The sequence below is a fragment of the Ustilaginoidea virens genome, chromosome 5 (genome assembly GCF_000687475.1).
Source record: "Ustilaginoidea virens chromosome 5, complete sequence".
In the NCBI taxonomy this organism is placed as follows: Eukaryota; Fungi; Ascomycota; class Sordariomycetes; order Hypocreales; family Clavicipitaceae; genus Ustilaginoidea; species Ustilaginoidea virens.
Window position 1 is genome coordinate 872,459 of NC_057320.1, and position 20,743 is coordinate 893,201.

A 20,743-nucleotide genomic window follows, 5' to 3' on the forward strand; every position below is an offset into this window, starting at 1 on the left:
GCTGAACAAGGTCCAATTCAATGTTCCATTTGCACAGACGAGGGACTGCTGAATATCCTGCTGATGTTCTCATACAATCATCACCTTTATTGTCGCCATCAGCGCTTCTTGTCAAGTCTTGAGACGGTGCTGTCTAGGCAGCAGGCGCGCCGCAGCTGGAACCCACAGCAAAACTCAACTCCATCATTGTTGACTCGGATGGCAGGCAGGCAACCTGCGAGCTTCAATCTCGGACCAAGACGTGCCCGACACAACGTCCTCGTCACCTTTGCGGCAATGGCAAGACCGGACTCTGGAGCCTGTCCGTGCTGCTAAGGACATGGTGTTTTTTCCCGATATTTTCCAACATCTTCCGATATTCTTCAGTGTTTTCCCCCTCTTCTATTTGCCATCGTTCCCAGAGACTGCCGAACTGAGCCGGTGACAATGTCAGGTTCCCCTGCATTGGCCTGGGTGCGTCCCCACGAGGTAGTACGCATCCGTAAATGCCGCCGGCCAGTCAACGCTGCTGCAAGTCACTCACTTGGGCCTGGTAGCACTGCCTTCTTCTTGTGACCATGCGGCCGTCGGAGGGTATTTTGATGCCATACTCCGTACCCATACCAGACTCCGCACATCATCCAGTCTTCCTCCGCACCTCTCGCCGTCGCCGTCATTGTCGCTCCTGACGGGCTTGACGCTGGGTGCCCGACGAATTGCCCGCTTTCCAACAGGACAGGACAGGCTGCCACCATTCTGTGCCGTCCTCACCTCCCTCTTCCTTCCAACGGCCGTCGTCGACCAGAGGTAGCAGACGAGCCAACAGGCATTGCGATGCGTCGTCCGACCTCGGCCCTCCTGCAGACGCTGCTTCTGCTCCTTGCCTCGGCGTCTCCTTCGCCTCACAACCCTGACCTGTTATCCTACGTCGACCCGTTGATAGGCAGTGTCAATGGAGGCAACGTGTTCCCGGGCGCCACCTTGCCATATGGCTTGGCCAAGGCTGTGGCCGACGTGGACGGCCAAAACACCGGCGGCTTCAGCATGGACGGCAGCAACGTCACCGGCTTTTCCAGCATCCACGACAGCGGAACCGGCGGAAACCCCAGCCTAGGCAACTTCCCGCTGTTTCCGCAGGTCTGCCGCGGCGACGAGCTGGACAAGTGCATGTTTCGCATCGGCGACCGCAAAGTCCCCTATCGGATGGACTCGGTCGTCGCCAAGCCCGGGCACTTTAGCATCCGGCTCGCCTCCGGCATCCACGTCAACGCCACCGTTTCGCGCCGCGCCGCCCTGTACAGGTTCAGCTTCCCCAGCTCCGACGGCAGCCATCCGCTGATCCTGCTCGACCTCACCGATCTTTGGAAGAGCCGCCAGAATGCCTCCATTGCCGTGGACGAAAAGACGGGTCGCATGGTGGGCAACGGAACCTTTCTCCCCAGCTTCGGCGCCGGGTCCTACCAGCTTCACTTTTGCGTCGATTACTCTGGGGGCCGCGTTCACGACAGCGGCGTGTGGGTCAACAACCGCGCCGGGACGGAGCCCAAGGAGCTCTTCGTCACGCGCGGGTTCAACCTGTTTTACCTCGAGGCCGGCGGCTTTGCCAGGTTCGTCCCCGGCCCCGACAACACCATAACGGCCCGGGTCGGGCTCAGCTTCAAGAGTTCTCGCCAGGCGTGCAGCAACGCTCAGGAGGAAATACCAGAGCCTCTGGGAAGTTTCAACGACCTTGCCGTCGCAGCCCAGCATGAGTGGCGGAAGAAGCTCGACCCTATTTCCGTCCAGCCTGGCGGAGCAGACCAAGGCCTCTTGACCAGTTTCTATAGCGGTGCGTATCGAAGCATGGTATCCCCGCAGAATTATACTGGCGAAAACCCGCACTGGGACACCGGCGTGCCCTACTTTGACTCTTTCTATTGGCACGTCTCTTCTTTCTTTCCCTCTCTTTTCTGCTCTTTCTTCTTCTTCTTCTTTTCTTTGCGCATTCTGTCTCATGGACGCCCACGGCCAACATCTTGCTTTGCTGACAAAAAACGCCGCGTCGTTCCGCCGCTTTATCCCGCCGCTTTCCTTGCAGCATCTGGGACAGTTTTCGGGCGCAACACCCGCTCCTGACCATTATCGATCCGCAAGCCCAGACGCAGATGGTCCAGTCGTTGCTGGACATGTACAAGCACGAAGGCTGGCTGCCCGACTGCCACATGTCCATGTGCAAAGGCTGGACGCAGGGAGGTTCCAACGCCGACGTGGTGCTGGTCGACGCCTACGTCAAGAATCTCAGCTCCACCATCGACTGGGAGCTTGCGCTCGAGGCCATCGTCACCGACGCCGAAAGGGAGCCCCTGGAGTGGTCGTACCACGGGCGCGGCGGCCTGCAGAGCTGGCGCAAGTACCACTACATCCCCTACCTGGACTTTGACCCTGCCGGGTTCGGCACCAACTCGCGCAGCATCTCGCGCACCCTCGAGTACGCCTACGACGACTTCTGCCTGGCGACCCTGGCCGGCGGCTTGGGAAAGGCCCCAGAGCAGGCAAAGTATCTGCGCCGCAGCATGAACTGGCGGAATCTGTGGAAGGAGGATCAGGTCTCCGTCATCAACGGCAAAGACAGCGGCTTCAAGGGCTTCTTGCAGCCAAGGTACATGAACGGCACCTGGGGGTTCCAGGATCCCATCGCATGCTCAGCCCTGGCGGGCTTTTGCTCGCTGACGTCGAATCCAAGCGAGACGTTTGAAGCGAGCGTCTGGCAATATATATTGTGAGTAGCTTGACCTCTCCCTCCTCCTCCTACTTCTGCTTCTTCTTCTTCTTCTTCTTCTTCTACCCGCATCTTTGCTGACGCCCTTTGCTTAACGCTTCCCCAGCTTCGTCCCCCACGCCACCGCGTCACTCATATCGCTCGTGGGCGGCGACGAGGCCTTCGTCTCCCGCCTCGACTTCTTCCACAAAAGCGGCCTGGCGGACATCTCCAACGAGCCCGTCTTCCTCACCGTCTACCTGTACCACTACGCCGGCCGGCCCGGCCTGTCCACCAAACGCGCCCACACCTACATCCCCTCGTCGTTCAACAGCACCCACGGCGGGCTCCCCGGCAACGACGACTCGGGCTCCATGGGCGCCTTCCTCTTCTTCTCCGCCCTGGGGCTGTTCCCCGTCGCCGGGCAGGATGTCTACCTCATCAGCCCGCCCTTCTTCGAGCAGGTCAGCATCAGGCACCCGGTGACGGGGCGGACCGCGACCGTCCGCAACGTCGGGTTCGACGCCGCCTACGAGAGCGTCTATGTGCAAAAGGCGACGGTGAACGGCAAGCCGTGGACCAAGTCGTGGATCGGGCACGACTTCTTCACCGAGGGCTGGACGCTGGAGCTGACGCTGGGCAAGACCGAGTCGGACTGGGGGACGAAGCCGGGCGATCGGCCCCCCAGCTGGACAGGATGATGTTGGACACCATGGTTGTATTGGCGGGATTTTCTTGGGGGCGTTTGACTCAACCATCCCTTGAGAGAAGGGGAGCAAACAAGCTTCTCTTGTATGTAGCTATTTATTTTTAAGGCGTGTGAATCAACCATCCCTTGAGAGAATGGGGGCAAACAAGCCTCTCTTGTATGTGGCCATTTTTCGTCTCATCTCGCAGCTCAAGCGCACTTCTATCCTTGGCCACCAAGACCATCGTCCCGAGCATCTAATATAGCATTAGCATGGCGGCTAGAGTGCGGTCACGCTACCTACAGCTCCAAGAAGTATACTTGTGTTTAGGGGGCTTCCTTGATAGTTTATTGATTAAAAAGACATGGTTTAAATAGGAAGCCTCCTAGTTATAAGAAATAAGGGCAAAAAGGCTTTTTTTATGCTTAGCTATATATTTTGAAGGCGTGAATCAACCAGCCCTTGAGACAATGGAGGCAAAAGCCTCATGTGTTTAGCTATGTATTTTGAAGGCATTCAACCAGCCCTTGAGATAATAGAGGCAAAAGCCTCCTGTGTTTAGCTATGTATTTTGAAGGCGTGAATCAACCAACCCTTGAGATAATAGAGACAAAAGCCTCCTATGCTTAGCTATGTATTTTGAAGGCGTGAATCAACCAACCCTCAAGACAATAGAGGCAAAAGCCTCCTGTGCTTAGCTATGTATTTTGAAGGCATTCAACCAACCCTTGAGATAATAGAGGCAGAAGCCTCTTGTATTTAGCTATGTATTTTGAAGGCGTGAATCAACTAACCCTCAAGACAATAGAGACAAAAGCCTCCTATGCTTAGCTATGTATTTTGAAGGCATTCAACCAGCCCTTGAGACAATGGAGGCAAAAGCCTCCTGTGTTTAGCTATGTATTTTGAAGGCGTGAATCAACTAACCCTCAAGACAATAGAGACAAAAGCCTCCTGTGCTTAGCTATATATTTTGAAGGCGTGAATCAACTAACCCTCAAGACAATAGAGACAAAAGCCTCCTGTGCTTAGCTATGTATTTTGAAGGCGTGAATCAACTAACCCTCGAGACAGTAGAAGCAAAAGCCTCCTGTGTTTAGCTATGTATTTTGAAGGCGTGCGAGTCAACCATCCCCTGGGAATGGGGGCAGAAGCCTCTGCTCGAACGAATCTTCTCCATTACACTTCTTACAGCGCTGCTCGTCCCATCGATTGGGGGGCCCTTCGGCCCGCCCCCCGCTGCAGTGGTTTGCGCCCTGTCCGGCCTCTTTGCTATGAGATGCCCCCGGCCCGGCAGCCAAGCTGTGCGTTCCGACACATCGTCCTTGGGGCATCCTCCGCTGGCCGAGGCGGCAGCGCATGCCGTCCCCATGCCGGGCGACCCGGCAAGAGGGAAAGCCGCTTCGCTTCCGCCCGAAAAAAAAATAAAACAAAATAAAATAAAATAAAATAAAATAAGATGAAATAGAACCAGCACAGCCGGTGCTTCAAGTGCGGCTTCTCAACGCGTTTCCCAAGCTGCAGCGCTTCGACTATGCGGAGAAAAGCAGCACAGCCGGTGCTTTTGTCGACGCGTTCCCCCCGGTTGCGTTGCAGTGCTTCGGCTGGCTGTCCCGGGAGAACCAGTAAAGCCCGCAATATATATTTCTCGACGCTCTTGGGCGGCAGACTTCGCAGCCTGGGCATCCCGGCCGCGCCGGTTATGGTGGACGACTTTGGCGGGGTGAGCTGAAGGAAAGGCTGGGGCCATGACCGTGTCGCGGCGCGCCTGTCTCGGCCGTCGTGCGGGGAAAACACACAGCCGATGTGCGGATAACACACAGTCGAGAAGGAAGGAGCAAAAAGCCAGAGTGCGCGCCCGTCAGTCGGAGTCGTATTCGACCAGTCCCGTTGGGCGGCTGTGTCCCCGCGAACAGGCTGGCGCTTTGCGGGGATGCGCTCCTGCGGCCGCGGCCCGGTCCGGGTCGGAGCGCTTCCTCTTGACGCCCGGGATCTTGGCCGCCTTTGCGCCCGGCCGCCTCTGCAGGAAGGGGTCCTGGGCGGCGCGCGTGTTGCTCACGACGGCCGAGGCAAAGTCGGCCTTGCGCCTCGGGGGCGCGTCCGCGGCGGCAGGGGCCGTGCCGAACAACGGCCTCGCCAGCGCCTTGTTGACCGCGCTCCCGCCGCCGCCGCCGCCGCCGTTGTTGTTGTTGTCGTCGTCGTCATCGTCGTCGCCCTCCTCGCCGAGCCCAAAGTCCACCAGGGCCGCCCGCCTCGCATCCTCCTCCGTCGCCGGGAGCAGCTCCACGGCCAAGCCCATGCGGTCCTTGAGCGCCTCCGTCCGGGCGGCCTCCCTCTCCCTCTCCTCCCTGCCCACGCGGAAGGCCCGCCTCAGCTTCTGGTTCATGGCGTAGGCGTCCTCCCACAGCCGGGCCTGCGCGTCGACCAGCTCGTCGATCCTCCTCCCCGACGCCGTGGCGCGCTCCCGGTCCTCGATCGTCCGCTCCAGGCTGGCAAAGGCGTTTCTGCGCAGCGCCTCGCGCTCCCGGTCCGTCAGGACGACCAGCGCCTCGTCCCCGTCGCGGGCGGCCTCGCCGACGTCGCGCCGGGTGGCGCCCTGCACGACCACGTAGGCCGTGTTCTTGGGGTCGGTGCACATCTCGATGGCGCCGCCGCACTGGGCGTGGCGGAAGCGGAAGCTCCATACCGGCGTGGTGTAGTAGCTGCCGACCTTTTTCTTCTCCGCGTTGAACCGGACGCCCTGGCCGATGACGGTGGGCTGGGGGCAGGACGCGCACCAGACGGGGAAGGGCATTTCGAAGCGGACGGTGAGGGTGCCGTGGGAGGCCAGCTTGGAGGCTCGCTGCCCGAGGGCGTGCTTCCTGTGCAGCTTGTTGGCGGAGGTGGTTCCTTCGACGTCGGGCGGGACGTAGCGTCCCATGTTGAAGCCCTGCATGGCGAGGCAAGTTGCAAGCCGATGGTGGAAGGGGTCAAGGTGGGTGGTGGGAGAAGGAGTGATTTATGTATGTGCAGGCCAGGTTGTTATTCGAGAGGTTTGATGATGGCTCGATGCATGGAGAAGCTCTGTGACCCAACTGGGGCCCTGCTGAATAATGAAGGCGCATGGTGGGGCCTCCCCAGCCACCTCTGCGACGCCACACCAAGGCTCTAGTAGGCTTCATCACAACCGCCCATCTTGCTGATGGATTTCAGCAATATGTATATATATATATATATATATATATATAAACATAGCCAGCCACGTAGACCTTGATATCCGGCTGCACAAGGCTGGCGAATGGCAGTCCCCCACTCGACAAGCTGGACAAGCTGGACAAGCTTGACAAGCTGGACAAGCTGGAATAGCCCGACAAGCTGGACTGGAGACTGCGATCCGTCATCTCATCCGCGCCGTAGACGCCATCCTTTTACTGCCTGCCCGCTTGCTCGTTCTCAAACCTGCCTGGAAATACCAGTCAGCGACCCAGACTCTGCGTCTCGAATCGTCCGCCTTGGCTTGGCCAGCCTCCATTACCTGGGCAGAGCGCCTCGCACGCAACTACCAGCTCTGGAAGCCCCTCGCAGCCATTGCGATCCGTCTTTAATTCGCTTATATATAAACCATGGCTCTAATCCAACATACCCGCGGAGCCGTACTACAAACGAAACATCTCAACATCGCGGGCACGCCTCTCCCTGGCGGTTCTGGCAAAGGAGCTGGACAAGACGCTTCCAGCACGGCAGCCGTTCAAGAGAGAGTGGACCGGACATGTGAGCTTGAATCAAGTAGTCACAGTCCAAGGACAAGGGTTGAAACAAAGGAAACAAGTCGCAAGGCCATGATTTATAGGCCTGATGCAACTCCACCCTCATACATGATCCCGACGTTCCCTGTGTGTTGTTCATTCAAAATCCCGGTCGACGCCATTCAGAAAAAAGCAGAAAGAAAAAAAAGAGACAGGTAGCCCGCGAAGCTGGAAATGCATAGAAAAGCCTGCAGGATAGAAAAGAAAAAACCCCCATCATGTCGTTGGAATGAGTGAGAGTCTATTTATACGTCGTCCATCTGCCCGGCGGGTTCGTCGTCGTCGTCGTCGTCGTCGTCATCGTCGCCAAAGCTGGCAACAGATGACATGTCGTCATCGTCCTCGCTCTCAGCCCCCGCCTCGTCGGCAGCATCCTTGGTAGCGTATTTCAAGACATATTCTACATCACGGCAGGCGTTAGTTGCCAGTTGTCACTGACGGGCAGGACCGTGGGGGGGGGCCGCGCGCCACTTACCCTTTACCTTGGCGTCATAACTCTTGGGTTCTCTTATCAACAATGCGGCAGCTTCTCCGTTGAGTGGATCGGTGGGATTCGGGTAGCGCAAAAGTTGTGGGAGGAAGACTTCAAAGATGTTGATCATATCGAACATCGGTGACCAGGTTTGATTGATGACGTCCAAGCAGACAGATCCGGACCTATCGCGGTTGGCGTCGTCTCAGTAATCCCGATGAAGATGGCTCTGTGTTTCCCCCCCCGCCTCTTTGAATCCTCCTTGCGGCATCCGCCAGGTGTCCACTCACAGCTCATCGATGTTTGGGTGAAAGATGCGGTTGACGAAACCGATGCTGGGAGACTTGTATGGGTAGGTGTCTGGCAACTCGACGTGCACTTTCCAGAGGCCGCCCTCGAAGGGAGCTGCGTTGTCGGGAGGAGATGGTTACTAAGCCTGCTCGACGAGAAATGGTGTGGGCAGCGGACAAGAACAATCACTCACTCTCGGCTGGGCCCTTGAACCGGACAAAGAACTCTTGCCTGTACAATTAAAATCAGAAGGGGGTTCACCAAGGATCGCAAGTTGATGATTGAGCCACGGCGCGGTTCAGTTCAGTTCGGTTCGGTTCGGCTCGGATCGGATCGGTTCTCACACTAGGCCACGTCAGCAGGCATGAAATGAGAATCCAACGCGGCGGGTGCGTCAACGCACTGTTGTCGTTGACCAGAGTTACCTCGTAGTCGCTCATGAGCCTTGGCACGGTCAGCATCGTCCCCGTTCAAGCCGCACAGACAAGCCAGAGGAACCATCGTACATCCTGGAGAGTCAAGTCAGTACATATGTCTCATGTCTCGTCACGAACAGAACGGCTGCAAGAGCGTGCATTCGGCAACGCGGCGGCGTACTTCATGACCTGCGTCGGAGAGAAATCAGCAACCCGAGGGCCAGCGGCTACGCGATGACGGCAAAACAAGACAGGCTCGGTCTGGCTTACATCTGTTTCGATTCTGCGGCGTGGGCTACTCATGGTTGGCAGGATGCTTGCGCGCGTAGCAGAAATCGAGCTCAGAAAAAGACTCCGCGGACCGGGGGCGACGGCCAACGTCGGCAAGCAGCAAGCAGCAAGCTGGAATTATCTATCTTGAACAAGCGGGGGGATGAAGTTGTCTCGCGGAAGACGGCGATGGAACGAAGAATAGCGGACGGACGGGAGATGGAGCAGCGTGCTTGGAAAGTCGGGTACAAAGTTGTCGACGGGAGGCAAGGGTTGTTGGTTGGGCAAGGTGAGGCAGTCGACTTGGGGAGAAGGCGTGAGGCCATGAACCAAAAGGGTGGGACGGCGGGACGAGGGCCAAGGTGGGGTGGGGTGGGGGTGGTAGTACCAGACCGTACGTAAGTGGTACCATGACCAGATGCAACAGCCGACAGGAATGGAGACGTGGATGGCTGGGTATGTACGTCCGTACTGTAGCGTGCAGAACGAGTTGTCTCGATGGTCTTGATGAAGTGGGGTGTGGGCCGCGGCTCGGAAAAGCAGTTGACGGCTGGTCTTGCTTGCTGCTGCTGCTGCTGCTGCTGCTGCTGCTGCTGCTGCGCTGCGAACAAATGAAGCACAAGGGAATTGAATTGACATTATGCACTGGTGACTGATGCAGCACAGACTCGGCCCCATCGGGAGCACGTAACGCCGCGCCGGCCCCACCTTGCCTCTCGCTGGTCGGCACCGACAGCCTCGGCACCCGCCACACGCAGCCGCACCACGCACGCAGCAGATGCACGCAGCACCACGCAGCACCACGCAGATTGACGTTGCCTCGGCACTTTTGCTCTCCCGCCGCCCGCCGCCCGCCGCCCGCCGCCCGCCGCGACCTGGCCCTCGCCTTTCCCGGGCACGCCAGACCGACCACCCGTTTGCTCCCTTCTCTCCAGATGCCAAGGCGTTCCGTCAATCTGTCCATCTGGTCGTCGGCGGCTCACCTGCCCTGAGCTCACTTGCGCAAAGCACGGATCCGCCATGCGCCTGTCCACAATATTCAGCACAGCACAGCCCAGCCCAGCCCAGCCCAGCCCGGCCCAGCCCGGCCCAGCTCACCACAGCACAGCACAGCCCAGCGCAACACTTACTTACACCCACCCTGCTGTGGGGCCGCTCGCTCGCCCCGGCCGAACGGGCCAACCGGGATTGGCATCTATTACGGGGGCCCCCCCCCCCCCCTTCTTCCCAAGAGAGGGAAAAAGGGAAAAAAAAAAAAAAAATCGCCGTAGAGACTCAATTCTACAACGTAAAAACCATCATGGCCAATGTAGTAGAAAAATCCGCTGGCTTCCGCCCAATTCGAGGGCCGCGCATTCTCCTCCCTTCAACCTGTTTGTTTCGCCAGTCGCGCGACGGAAATCCTCGCATCTGCTGCTTCCGCGTGAAATAAATTTCGCCTCGCCTCGACACAGAGCTCGACACAAGAGGGCCTCGACAACACAGGGCCAGGGCCGATCGCATCGGGTGCGTGCTTGGGTACTTGTCCTTTACTTGTCGCGTCGGCTGCGTCTCCGTGTCCAGACAGGTATCCCGTCCGGCGCTGCAGGTACCTACCCGCCAACCTACATACCTCTGCACCCACCCACCTTGCTTCGACTCGCGCTTGCGCATCGCATCGCTCATAAAAAAAATTCCGAACCTCTCCCCCGGATCAAACCCCCCCCGAATCAACCCCCCCCATGTCGTGCATCGCTCCCTTTGCACGGTCGTGCGCTCGCTCTGCCTGGCTATCGCGAACCAGCCCCTCGGCCAGGCTGTCCCTGCATCATCGCGCCTCGCTTGCATCTTCGCTTCCCGCCGGTTCCCGCCCGCCCTCGACATGGGCTGCTGGCCTCCCCGTCTGCCTCGCCAGGCGAAGCTCCCACTCGCCCATGGGCGCCGCGCCAGCCAATCGCCGAAAGAAGGTCACCCTGGGCACGTTGGCCAGTCTCTACAGCAAGGGCGAGCCCATCACCGTGATTACCGCGCACGACTTCCCCAGCGCCCACGTTGCCGACCACGCCGGCGTCGACGTCGTCCTCGTCGGCGATAGCTTAGCCATGGTCGCCTTGGGCATGGAAGACACCAGCGAGGTCTTGGTCGAGGAGATGCTGCTGCACTGCCGGTCGGTGGCGAGGGCGACCAAGAGCGCTTTCACTGCAAGTTTCCGACGTCCTTTTTTTCGGCCTCCCCCTCTGCCATCGTCGGTCCCCCGCGTCGACGCAACATCAAGGGGGAAGGCCTCTTTTTTTTTTTTTTTTTTTTTTTTTTTTTTTTTCCCGCTAACCCGCATCAATTTCTTTCATCCAGGTCGGCGATCTTCCCATGGGCTCGTACGAGATTGCTCCGGAGCAAGGACTCGCCACGGCCATTCGCTTCGTCAAGGAGGGCCGTGTCCAGGGCGTCAAGCTGGAGGGTGGCCGGGACATGGCACCTACCATCCGCAAGATCACCGCCGCAGGCATTCCTGTCCTCGGCCACGTCGGCCTCACTCCTCAGCGGCAGAATGCCCTGGGCGGATTCCGCGTGCAGGGCAAGACTTGCCGTGACGCCGTGGCGGTCCTCCAAGACGCCTTGGCTGTGCAGGAAGCCGGCTGCTTCGCCGTCGTCATCGAGGCCGTCCCCGCCGGGGTGGCTGCTTTGCTGACGGACAAGCTGTCCGTTCCCACCATCGGGATCGGCGCCGGCGCCGGCTGCTCGGGGCAAGTCCTCGTCCAGACGGACATGACGGGCAACTTCCCCCCCGGGAGGTACCTGCCCAAGTTTGTCAAGAAGTACGGCGACGTCTGGGGCGAGGCAATAAAGGCCATTGAGGCGTACCGGGAAGACGTCAAGAACCGGGCCTATCCTGCCCCAGAACACACCTATCCGATGCCGCAGGACGAGTTTGATGCGTTTGAGAAGGCTGTCAAAGAGATATGACGGGCCGAAAGCTACATGGGGAGTCGGGGCAACGGACATGATTGGGGGTGGTTTTTTTATTTTCTTCCTTCATTCGCGTCTTTTTTTTTTTCGGCGCATTTTTCTTCTTCCTCGTTGCATTCTGTCTTGTTCTGCCGCATTGCACTGCATCGTCGGCGTCGTCAAGGGCGGCTCGCATGTCGAATAAAGCCTGGGTATAATAGATCCACCATAGATAGATACGCAACACCGCCTTTATTAGCCAAAGGCCGGCGTAATAGAGTACGCAACCACAAGCTGATCCTGCGCGTTCTTGAAGCACTATAGTCACGCCACGTCAGCGAAGCCGGACCACGACTCTCCGTGCCGCAACTGCTCTGCTCGCCCTGCTCGCTCGAGCCATTCCCCAAACCACCACCGCAGCCAGCATCCTCACCCCTCCGAGCCAGCATTATCCTCACAGCCAGCCACGCCCTCTGCCCCCTCTCCCCCCCACTCACCTGGTGCAAATTCCCAACCACCTCGTCCAAGCTCGGCGCAAACGCGCTGTTCACGTACAGAAACACGCTGTCCGTCTCCCTGCACCGCAGCTTCCTCCGCAGATACCGCACCACCTCCTCGAACCGCCTCGCCGCGCTGATCTTGCACACGTCCTGCGCCAGCCGCGGCGCCGACCCCACCGGCTTGAGCCTGACCACCACCTTGTCTGGCGCGAAGCCGCCGACGCTCTGCAGCGCGGCCGCCGCGTCCCTGGGTAGGTCGGCGAGCATGACGGAGGCGCTCATGGTGAGCGGGAGCTTGGGGGAGGCTCTGTCCGAGACGTCGTCGTCTTCCGGGGCAGGCGACGCCAGTCCAGGCGACGGTGCTGAGGGGCGGCTGGGGCTGGGCCCGCGTCCGTGTCCGTGTCCTTGTCCGCGTTCAGCGAGGTTGGGCGATGAGGAAGTTTGGTTGTTTTCCATTTTTTTCGCTTGGGCCGGAAACGACGGGGCTGGAACTGACGGGCTGGTTCACAGACTGAATACGGCTGCAAAGTGTTAAAGACTGAGGCTCCTCAAGACGCCGACGGCCGACGTCTGAGTGGAGACAGTGTGGCACCATGCAGACACTGTATCATACCCGCCCCAACGCTCCATACCAGATGATGCCATACATTATCAATCAGGGTTGAGAGCCACCACATGTCAGTAATGTTATTTCGTTACTGTTACATGCAAAATGTATGTATATACATCAAGTCGCAAGTATATGCCCAGACAGACACTGCTATTTCACCCAAAGTCATCTGTTTCGTTTGTACTGTCTTGCATCTCCGCAAACCCGTCCCTTCATCCGTCGTGTCCTGTCCCACGTCACAATTCTCCGAAACTTGATACAGCCTCTAGTACTTAAACGATACCTTGTTATTTTCAAGAAATGAAGAGTGAAAAAAAAAAAAAAAAAAAAAAAAAAAAAAAGGTAAAAGTATGTTAATGAAAGAATTTAAAAAGAAAAAAAAACGCCGTGCCATGATGTGACGGTCTGAAAAGAAGAAAAAAGCACATGATAATAATGACTAGCCATGACGCTTGCGCCGACTTGCATGCAATTCATGATGTAGAGCAGGTAGGTAAAAAATAAGGAAATAATATGATCCACAAAAGTCGTTCAATCAGAAGGACATCTCATGTCGGACAGATCAGATCCAGTCCGACGTTGGATCGAGATGTCGTCATCCAAGTTGAAAGCGGGAGGGTAGGAAAAACAAAAAAGAGGAATGCAAGTCGCAGGCAACCCGCGTCCGAGTGAGACACAAAGAGGCTGAATATCAAGGGACATGTGGCGAGGGATTTCGACTGTGAGCTGGGTCATGTTGGGTTTGGGCAACTGTCAAGAGCGCTTTGTATAGATGGCAATGGCAATGCTATGGGCTCCCATGACTTGACAAAGGTGTATTTCGGCTTCACCAACCATCGTCGTCGTCAGAGTCACCCGGACCATACTTGGGCATACGCTTGAGCTGGTCGAGTAGGTGATCGAGCTCGGCCCAGTTCTCGTCATTGTCAGCAAATTTGCGATGCTTTCGCGACATGATGTGCTGGGCAAAGTGTTAGTGTGACAACAGCTCACAATCGTACAAGCTTCGAATCTCACATACCTCGTCAAAGTCTCTAAACTTGTCCTGGCAGTTTTCACAATAGCCTGGTTTTAGATCCCGCTTGCTTTTGAGCGGTGGGGCGGATGACCTCTTGTCCCTTCCATCCGTTCTTTGGGATTCGTCCTCGAGAGGTTGAACAGGTCTAGACGTGGGGCGGCCCATGTTTGTCGATCGACTAGATGCAACGTCTATGGAGACTTCAGCAAGGCGGCGAGAACTGACATCGTGGGACCCAGCATTCGTCTTTTGCAGCACCTTCCTTTGCAGGCCATGGACCTCTTTGCTTGTTCCAGCCTTGCCACCATTGATGCCAGAAGTGGAGGAAATCATCTGGGAGCGAATGGCCGACGTCACGTTGGACGGCTGCATACCCGAAGCAACAGGTTCGCCAGCAAGCAGCCTAGCGCTTTCCGCACGGCTGGTGAAGGCGTTCTGGGGCCTCAGTTCCATCTGCTTTGAAAGAGCAGCCTTGGCCGGGTTGAAAACGTCTGCCGCAGCGGCTGGTCCGACACGATTGTGGCCGTCTTCCATCTCTGTCAAGGTTCGCTTTCCGGTAACGGGCTTTGGCATGGGAACCTCCGGCGGTTTCAGCGTAGGAACTGCGTCGTCTCGCTTGACAACACGAGCCTTCTCTCGCTCGCGAGTGTGGCCTTGCTCCTTGTCGGGCAGCTCAACTTCTTCCACAAACGGGCACCGTCCGTTGCCCACACTGCGGAATTGAGGCCATTCACCATCCATCTTGTGGACGACTTTGGCATACTCCCGAACCATGATGGGCTTGTACTTCTCGTCCATGTCCCAGACGTAGATATAAGGCCCCTTGAAGTAGACCAGCTCACGGTTGATGGCGGTAGGGTCGCGGTCCGACGGCCCATTGATTCGCTCATTATGCAGCAGTTGAAGTAGATTCGGTTCATGTGGCCCCTTTGTGATTCCGTAATGACTTCGGGAACAGCTTGCCTTGATGGACAAGTTACCAGGTTGTTCCGACTCCAACAGCACCGACAGCATGTTCTGGAACTTGTCCAGGGACCAGATTTTCTTGCCCATCTCTCTAGCCTTGTGGAGAACGTCATTGTTGCGGGCTCCTCTTGTCCGTCGAGCAGGGTCATCATTCTGGTGCGATGGCGTAAGCGTCTGCCGAAAGTCAAAAAGAAGCTTACGCCGAGCGGCAACCTTGTTTCGATCCAGCAGAGAGGGGTTGATGGTTTGAGGCTGCTCTCCAGCTCCTTGATGCTCAGGCTCCGGGTTCTCTTCGTGACCGATTTCAGGCTTCTCGGGAGGTATCGCACGGGTTGTTACAACATGAGTAACGTCAATGGAGAAGAAGGGCTCTTGGCGCTGCGATTAAACAAACCACGCGTCAGCAAGGTACTCAGGCCTTTAAGAATGCAAAGAAAAATAAAAAAGAAAAAAGAACGGACAAGGAAAACGGAAACAAAAAGAACAGGCAAGGAAAACGGGAACGAAAAAAAAAAAAAAAAGGTTAAACTTACAGCGCCCAGGTAGGTGACTCGCTTGGTCAACTTTGCTCGGACATCATCAGGTATGCTCTCAAAGTAAAACACCATTTTAGGAAACTTGGTCCGGTGATGCTTTTTCCAAGCCTCCCTCTCGGTGTCGACATGCTGCACTGGACGTGAAGCAGGCTGTGTCGACGACTTGCTGGATCGGTCCTTCAGGGCTGGGCGGGCGGCGGAACGCTGCACCAACACTGGTGGGTGACGGGCGGCCTTGGATGGTGAGCGGACAGCACGCTGGGCCCCATTCTCGAGAGCCTGCTTCTTGACTGGCGGGGGTTGGCCGTAGGCTTCTTCGCGTTGGATATTGGCAAAGGACCGCTTCTGCTTTGCATAGGCGTGGAGAGATGCGTGGCCTCTCAAAGGCGAGTTTGCAACATTGGGGTTACTTGCCAGCGGCACCCGCCGTGAGGCCATGGCCGCGATTGGGGCAGGCGTAGCAGATAGAGATATAGTGGCCATAAAATCCTCCGCCGGGCATGCCTCTGGAAGTGAACCGACCAGAGCGTGACCCGGAGACTGTCGTCGAGAAGTTGTTGCGGGCTGGGTCACGCCAAGAGCACGGGCGAGCCGAGCAGAGAGGGCTAGTGAGGGCTGGGTCCGTGGCGAGCACGCGACGTGTTGGCGGGCGGGTACACGTCGAGAACAGCAAACTCTTGGGACGAGACGTAATGAATGCTAGGAGAGCATTGGAAAAGTCAAGAGATGCCTCACGGGAGGGGTAACGGGGGACCTCTATCGACAGCTTGAGCTGTGGTTGGTGGTTGGACGTCGAGGGAACCTGGTGGGTTGAGGAAAGGGAAGGAAAGTCGTGCTGGGTCGAGCTGTGGTTGTGGTGTTGATGGAGCCCTTCGCGCTTGACATAACAGCGCTATGCCCAGTTGGGCGAGGCTCCAAAAAACACGCACGGGCCAACCCGCCGCACCAGCAACGGATGGGCCAGCCCTGACTTGCCTTGCCTTGCCTTGGCCTTGCCTGCCTGTGCCTCGCCTCCGCAGTGGTCACGTGTGTAGGTCGGACGGTGGGCGGTCAGCGGTCGGTCAGCGGCCGGTCAGCGGCCGGCCAGTGGTCAAGTCTCCCCACAAACTCGGCAGAATCCATTCATCGCCTTCTCCGTTGCACACAGCAGCCAGCGCTGCTCCTTTTTCCTCCCCGTCTTGAATGGAGTTGACGTCGTCACGCTCCCGTCTCTTCAAGCCATGGTCTTGTCTGCAGGACACTTGCGTCCCTCTTGGCTTACCCTCAAGACCTGCTGAGCACAGTGTTGACCGGTCGGTTTTGCCGACACAACAGAACGCCGCGCTCACCACGCCAAAGCATCTCGAAAGCCGTTGAATCCAGCATCGCATGCGAGGGCTGGCCGCAGCCTCTACCGAGTCAACTTGACGAGCTCCTCGCGTACTCGGTAGCGCACCATTCGTTCTGCAGAGTATGCAGATGCCGCCCCTCGTGATCCCCGAACAAGATCACCTCACACTCACACCTATGAAATGAGGTTCCCACGACTCCCAACTCGGAGCTGGTCAGTTCCACGCACCACCAGGCCGAGCAGGGCTCCGCGACCGACGAGAGAGCCTTCAATAAACAGCCCTTCTGCAGTGTATTCTTGCCCTCGGTATAGATGCTATTCTGGGGGTGCCGTCGTGTCTGCTGCAGACCTCAAGTTTGGCCAACCCGTTTACGAGACTCACCCTCATATTCTCAAAGCCGGAGAACGTAAGGATATCCATCACCCTCTCTCTTCATGACTCGATCTTTTTGCCTATGCCGATTGTTTCATCACTCGGATGGTCTGCGCCTGCGACTGTTTTTTTTTTTCCTTCTTCCCCTTGACTTTGCAACAACAACAACGACAAGACTGCCAAATGCTCCGTATGACTGATCATCTTTTTGCATCCCAGTCACGCCCGGTATCACTGCGCACGAGTATGCCGACCGCAGGGCAGCTCTTGCCAAGTCCATGTCGGAGGGCAGCGTGGCGGTACTCCATGCCGCTCCAGTCCAGTACAAGTCCGGCGCAGTTTTCCACCCCTACAGACAAGAGTCGAATTTCCTCTGGCTGACTGGTTGGAATGAGGATGACGCTGTCGCCGTCATTGAAAAGACGGGTCCCAACTGGGGTGATTACACGTTGCACATGTTTGTCAAGCGCAAGGACCCCAAAGATGAGCAGTGGAACGGGTACCGCAACGGGGTTGAAGCCGCCGCCGACGTCTTCAACGCCGATGAAGCCTACTCAGTAGACTGCGTGGATCGTGTTCTGCGAGACCTGCTCCAATCCGCTCGTCTGGTGTACACCGACAGCCAGCCCGCCCAAGACCCCCGCAAGAACCTGCCGTGGAGCCTCTTGTCCGGCAAGGAGCCGGGCCAGCCGGCGCGATTGCCGCTGCATCCGCTGCTGAACAAGCTGCGGGTGGTCAAGAGCGCGGCCGAGGTGGCCAACATGCGCAAGGCGGGCCAAATGTCCGGCCGAGCCGTCACCGAGGCCATGCGGCGCGGCTGGATGAGGGAGAAGCACCTGCACGCCTTCCTGGACCACCAGTTCGTCCTGAACGGCTGCGACGGCCCCGCCTACATCCCCGTCGTCGCGGGCGGCGACCGCGCCAACTGCATCCACTACACCGTCAACAACAACACGCTCGAGGACGGCGAGCTGGTCCTCGTGGATGCCGGCGGCGAGTACGGCGCCTACATCACCGACATATCGAGGACGTGGCCCGTCTCGGGCAAGTTCAGCGCCGCGCAGCGCGATCTGTACGAGGCCGTGCTCCGGGTCCAGCGCTCAAGCGTCGCGCTGTGCCGGGAGAGCGCCGCCATGTCGCTCGAGGACATCCACGGCGCCACGGCCCGCGGGCTTGCGGACCAGCTGCAGGCCCTCGGCTTCGACGTCGACTCGCGCAGCATTGGCCGGCTGTTCCCCCACCATGTCGGCCACTACATCGGGCTGGATGTGCACGACTGTCCGGGATACAGCCGCAGGGAGACGCTGCGGCGGGGGCACTGCGTGACCATCGAGCCTGGGGTTTACGTCCCCCGCGACGACCAGTGGCCGAAGCACTTCCACGGCATGGGTATCCGCATCGAAGACAGCATCTGTGTCGACCAAGACTCGCCGTTTATTCTCACCACAGAGGCTGTCAAAGAGGTGGACGATATTGAGGCCCTGCGGCAGTGAGCGCACGCTGAACTGGATATATGAGCTGTTTGCGGACGGCTGGGCTGGAAGGACTCGAGTTGTGAGCGGTGATTCATCGGTCTCCTAAAACACAAAAAAAAAAAGAAAAAGAAAGGGAAATAGTACAAATCTACAAATCATTCCCGGGTCGTATTCTTTTCCCCACGTCCGTAGTGCCACGCTCCGCTACCACATGATAGTATCGCTGTATATCCACGTTTGCCCTCCATCTGCCAAAGTCCCCTGTTGAAAATACACCATCATTGGATTCATTTCGCAGACAAGGCAGGGATGGAGAAGAAAAAAAAAAGCCAAAACGCCCTTCATGCCAACGCTTGCGCCGCAATACTACCTACCTCACAGGGAATGCCAGAGCTGTCCCAAACTCCATTCCACGCTGGCGTCTCTTTGCATGTCGAGGGTTTTACGATCCCACATCCTAGCATGTATTCTTCTTTTTTGCCGCTTCTTCTCTTTTTCTCTTCTTGTTTTGGCTCGTGACTTGGGTATACTGCGAGTGAGAGAAGGAAGGGCGTTTTCTTCCCATGGCCCCGAAATCTGCCTCAACAGAATCCCCGCGGGTCGAAGAGCGTCATGCTGTAATTCGGCATCATCTTGTCGCCTGGTCGACCCACGCCTTTGAGGAGCGTCTCCAAAGCTTGCAGTCTCCGCGCGAGTTGCTGATGTTCCTGGGCAATGGCCCTATTCCTAGCCTCGAGATGATGAATATATTCAGTTGCCGTCGTCAAGACGGTGCCCTATGAGATAGAGAGAGATGAAAAAAAATAAGCTTTGTGATATTTCTCGCTTTGCCGATGGTGAGAGAGAAACCGGAACTGATCTAACGTGGGGTTACGTCCGAGACTTGCGTGGCGTCTGCTGCCGCGTTGTTTTTTCTGAAAGTGCTTGGCACTACATACAAAGGAGATATAAAGCTTTACACCCACCTTGCTTATCTTGACACCGCTTCGCTGGCCTCCTGCGGAGCCGCCTTCTGGTTCCCCGTCGCGGCTGGAGGCTTGCAAGGCTGGGACGGCAGCGCGCAACTCGGAAATCTTGTCCTTCAGGTTGGTGCGATATTTCCGCTCGACATCATTGTGGGCTATTCTGTCGGCAGGCCTGGGTTTGGGCTGCCCCGAGGGTCCGGCTCTCTTGGACGAGCTCGCTCTGGCTGTGGCGGCTGGCCTCGTCTGCTTTTTGGAGTCGGCTTCATCGGATTCATTGCCATCTTTGGCGCGTATTGGCCTTGGTTGGCTTTTCGCAGGTTGGACATGCTGACTCGCTGGCCGTTTTCCCCGTTCTTGCGATGGTCTGCACCCCATGCCCGCGCCGAAGCCGATCCCAAATCCGTTTGGTGGGAGCAATGCTCCAGGTATCCTCCCCGAGTTCAGAGCTTCCTCAAGCATTCGCCGCTGCTCATGGGCATCGGAGCTCTGAGCGCAGGCATTCTTCCCCACATGCCTCGGGTCATCTGTCGCCGTGCTGGAGGTAGGGAGCAGGCCAGGCTGCGATTTGTTTAGAGTTGGGGGGGTTTTGAAGCCGGCGGGGTCGTTTTCGATATACTGCCGAGACGCCAATGTCTCGCCAGGCTGCGTCGATCCGTCATCGACCTCGTCTGTTGTCTCAAACATTTCCTCGTCCTCGGAGAGGGCTTGCTCGAAGGCACTATCGTCGAAGAAATCCTCCTCTCTGAAAGGCGCGGGAGCTGTAGTATACAGTCCGGTGCCAAGGCCAGGCATAATTTCCGTCATCAGGCCGGATCTGCAAGGATCTGCGTTAGTCCCGAGAGCCCAAAAGGATGGTGAGGTTTTCGAAGGAAAAGCATGTTCTTGGCTGCCAACCTATTTTGTGGGAGAGATTCCAGCCGCTTGGAGTAGTCAATCTCAAAGCTGCCCATGTTGTCAAGATCATCGTCGAACGAGAGCCAATAATCTATAGAGTCCAATGCGGGTATATCCGGCTCAACCTTTATTCTCTTCTTGTCGTGTAAATCCCTGGGTTGAAAGACGCCTGGCTGCTCTTCGGGCATGGAAGTCGCCGGCGGTTGTGTGAATGATAGATCGGCAAGTGCATTGATTGCGGGATCGAAGGATGGCATTGAAACACTGGACGGAGCGGAGGCGAAGTCAAAATGGTTCAAGCTCGCAGATGCCCCAGACCAAGCCGGCGCGTCTTGTACCGTTTGTCTTGCTGATGACGTGTCTTGTTGATTCATTATGGTGTCCGGATGCGCTCCCATGGCAGGCTCATACATGGCTGCAACAGAAAACGAGGCGGGAAGAGATATCACTTGTCAAAGCCCACCCCAACTATATCAGCTGGGGCACAGAGGTTGGGGGATCGCAAAGTCGAA

At 57.4% G+C, this 20,743-nt stretch overlaps 9 protein-coding genes across 9 annotated transcripts; 3 read left to right on the forward strand and 6 right to left on the reverse strand.

The window, feature by feature from the left end:
* Positions 1–813: 813 nt before the first annotated feature.
* UV8b_06233 (uncharacterized protein) lies at positions 814–3,417 on the forward strand (the record flags this gene model as incomplete). Its single annotated transcript, XM_043143730.1, has 3 exons — positions 814–1,807; positions 2,113–2,737; positions 2,844–3,417. The coding sequence occupies 3 exons, from the start codon at positions 814–816 to the stop codon at positions 3,415–3,417; spliced, it is 2,193 nt and encodes a 730-aa protein (XP_042999665.1).
* A 1,849-nt stretch (positions 3,418–5,266) lies between these two features.
* UV8b_06234 (uncharacterized protein) lies at positions 5,267–6,340 on the reverse strand (the record flags this gene model as incomplete). Its single annotated transcript, XM_043143731.1, has 1 exon — positions 5,267–6,340. The coding sequence occupies one exon, from the start codon at positions 6,338–6,340 to the stop codon at positions 5,267–5,269; it is 1,074 nt and encodes a 357-aa protein (XP_042999666.1).
* A 1,095-nt stretch (positions 6,341–7,435) lies between these two features.
* On the reverse strand, positions 7,436–8,672 carry UV8b_06235 (uncharacterized protein; the record flags this gene model as incomplete). The annotated part of the gene is made up of 7 exons (XM_043143732.1): positions 7,436–7,590; positions 7,666–7,847; positions 7,953–8,067; positions 8,147–8,179; positions 8,357–8,397; positions 8,551–8,558; positions 8,640–8,672. 7 exons carry the CDS (start codon positions 8,670–8,672, stop codon positions 7,436–7,438), a joined length of 567 nt encoding a protein of 188 aa, XP_042999667.1.
* Positions 8,673–8,710: 38 nt separating this feature from the next.
* UV8b_06236 (uncharacterized protein) lies at positions 8,711–9,051 on the reverse strand (the record flags this gene model as incomplete). Its single annotated transcript, XM_043143733.1, has 2 exons — positions 8,711–8,941; positions 9,028–9,051. The coding sequence occupies 2 exons, from the start codon at positions 9,049–9,051 to the stop codon at positions 8,711–8,713; spliced, it is 255 nt and encodes an 84-aa protein (XP_042999668.1).
* Positions 9,052–10,360: 1,309 nt separating this feature from the next.
* On the forward strand, positions 10,361–11,582 carry UV8b_06237 (uncharacterized protein; the record flags this gene model as incomplete). The annotated part of the gene is made up of 2 exons (XM_043143734.1): positions 10,361–10,819; positions 10,971–11,582. The coding sequence occupies 2 exons, from the start codon at positions 10,361–10,363 to the stop codon at positions 11,580–11,582; spliced, it is 1,071 nt and encodes a 356-aa protein (XP_042999669.1).
* Positions 11,583–11,819: 237 nt separating this feature from the next.
* Positions 11,820–12,520, reverse strand: UV8b_06238 (uncharacterized protein; the record flags this gene model as incomplete). Its single annotated transcript, XM_043143735.1, has 2 exons — positions 11,820–11,882; positions 12,062–12,520. The coding sequence occupies 2 exons, from the start codon at positions 12,518–12,520 to the stop codon at positions 11,820–11,822; spliced, it is 522 nt and encodes a 173-aa protein (XP_042999670.1).
* Positions 12,521–13,500: 980 nt separating this feature from the next.
* On the reverse strand, positions 13,501–15,677 carry UV8b_06239 (uncharacterized protein; the record flags this gene model as incomplete). The annotated part of the gene is made up of 3 exons (XM_043143736.1): positions 13,501–13,635; positions 13,696–15,036; positions 15,192–15,677. 3 exons carry the CDS (start codon positions 15,675–15,677, stop codon positions 13,501–13,503), a joined length of 1,962 nt encoding a protein of 653 aa, XP_042999671.1.
* Positions 15,678–16,705: 1,028 nt separating this feature from the next.
* Positions 16,706–18,390, forward strand: UV8b_06240 (uncharacterized protein; the record flags this gene model as incomplete). The annotated part of the gene is made up of 2 exons (XM_043143737.1): positions 16,706–16,931; positions 17,117–18,390. The coding sequence occupies 2 exons, from the start codon at positions 16,706–16,708 to the stop codon at positions 18,388–18,390; spliced, it is 1,500 nt and encodes a 499-aa protein (XP_042999672.1).
* Positions 18,391–18,953: 563 nt separating this feature from the next.
* UV8b_06241 (uncharacterized protein) lies at positions 18,954–20,644 on the reverse strand (the record flags this gene model as incomplete). Its single annotated transcript, XM_043143738.1, has 3 exons — positions 18,954–19,148; positions 19,338–20,151; positions 20,232–20,644. 3 exons carry the CDS (start codon positions 20,642–20,644, stop codon positions 18,954–18,956), a joined length of 1,422 nt encoding a protein of 473 aa, XP_042999673.1.
* Positions 20,645–20,743: the final 99 nt, after the last annotated feature.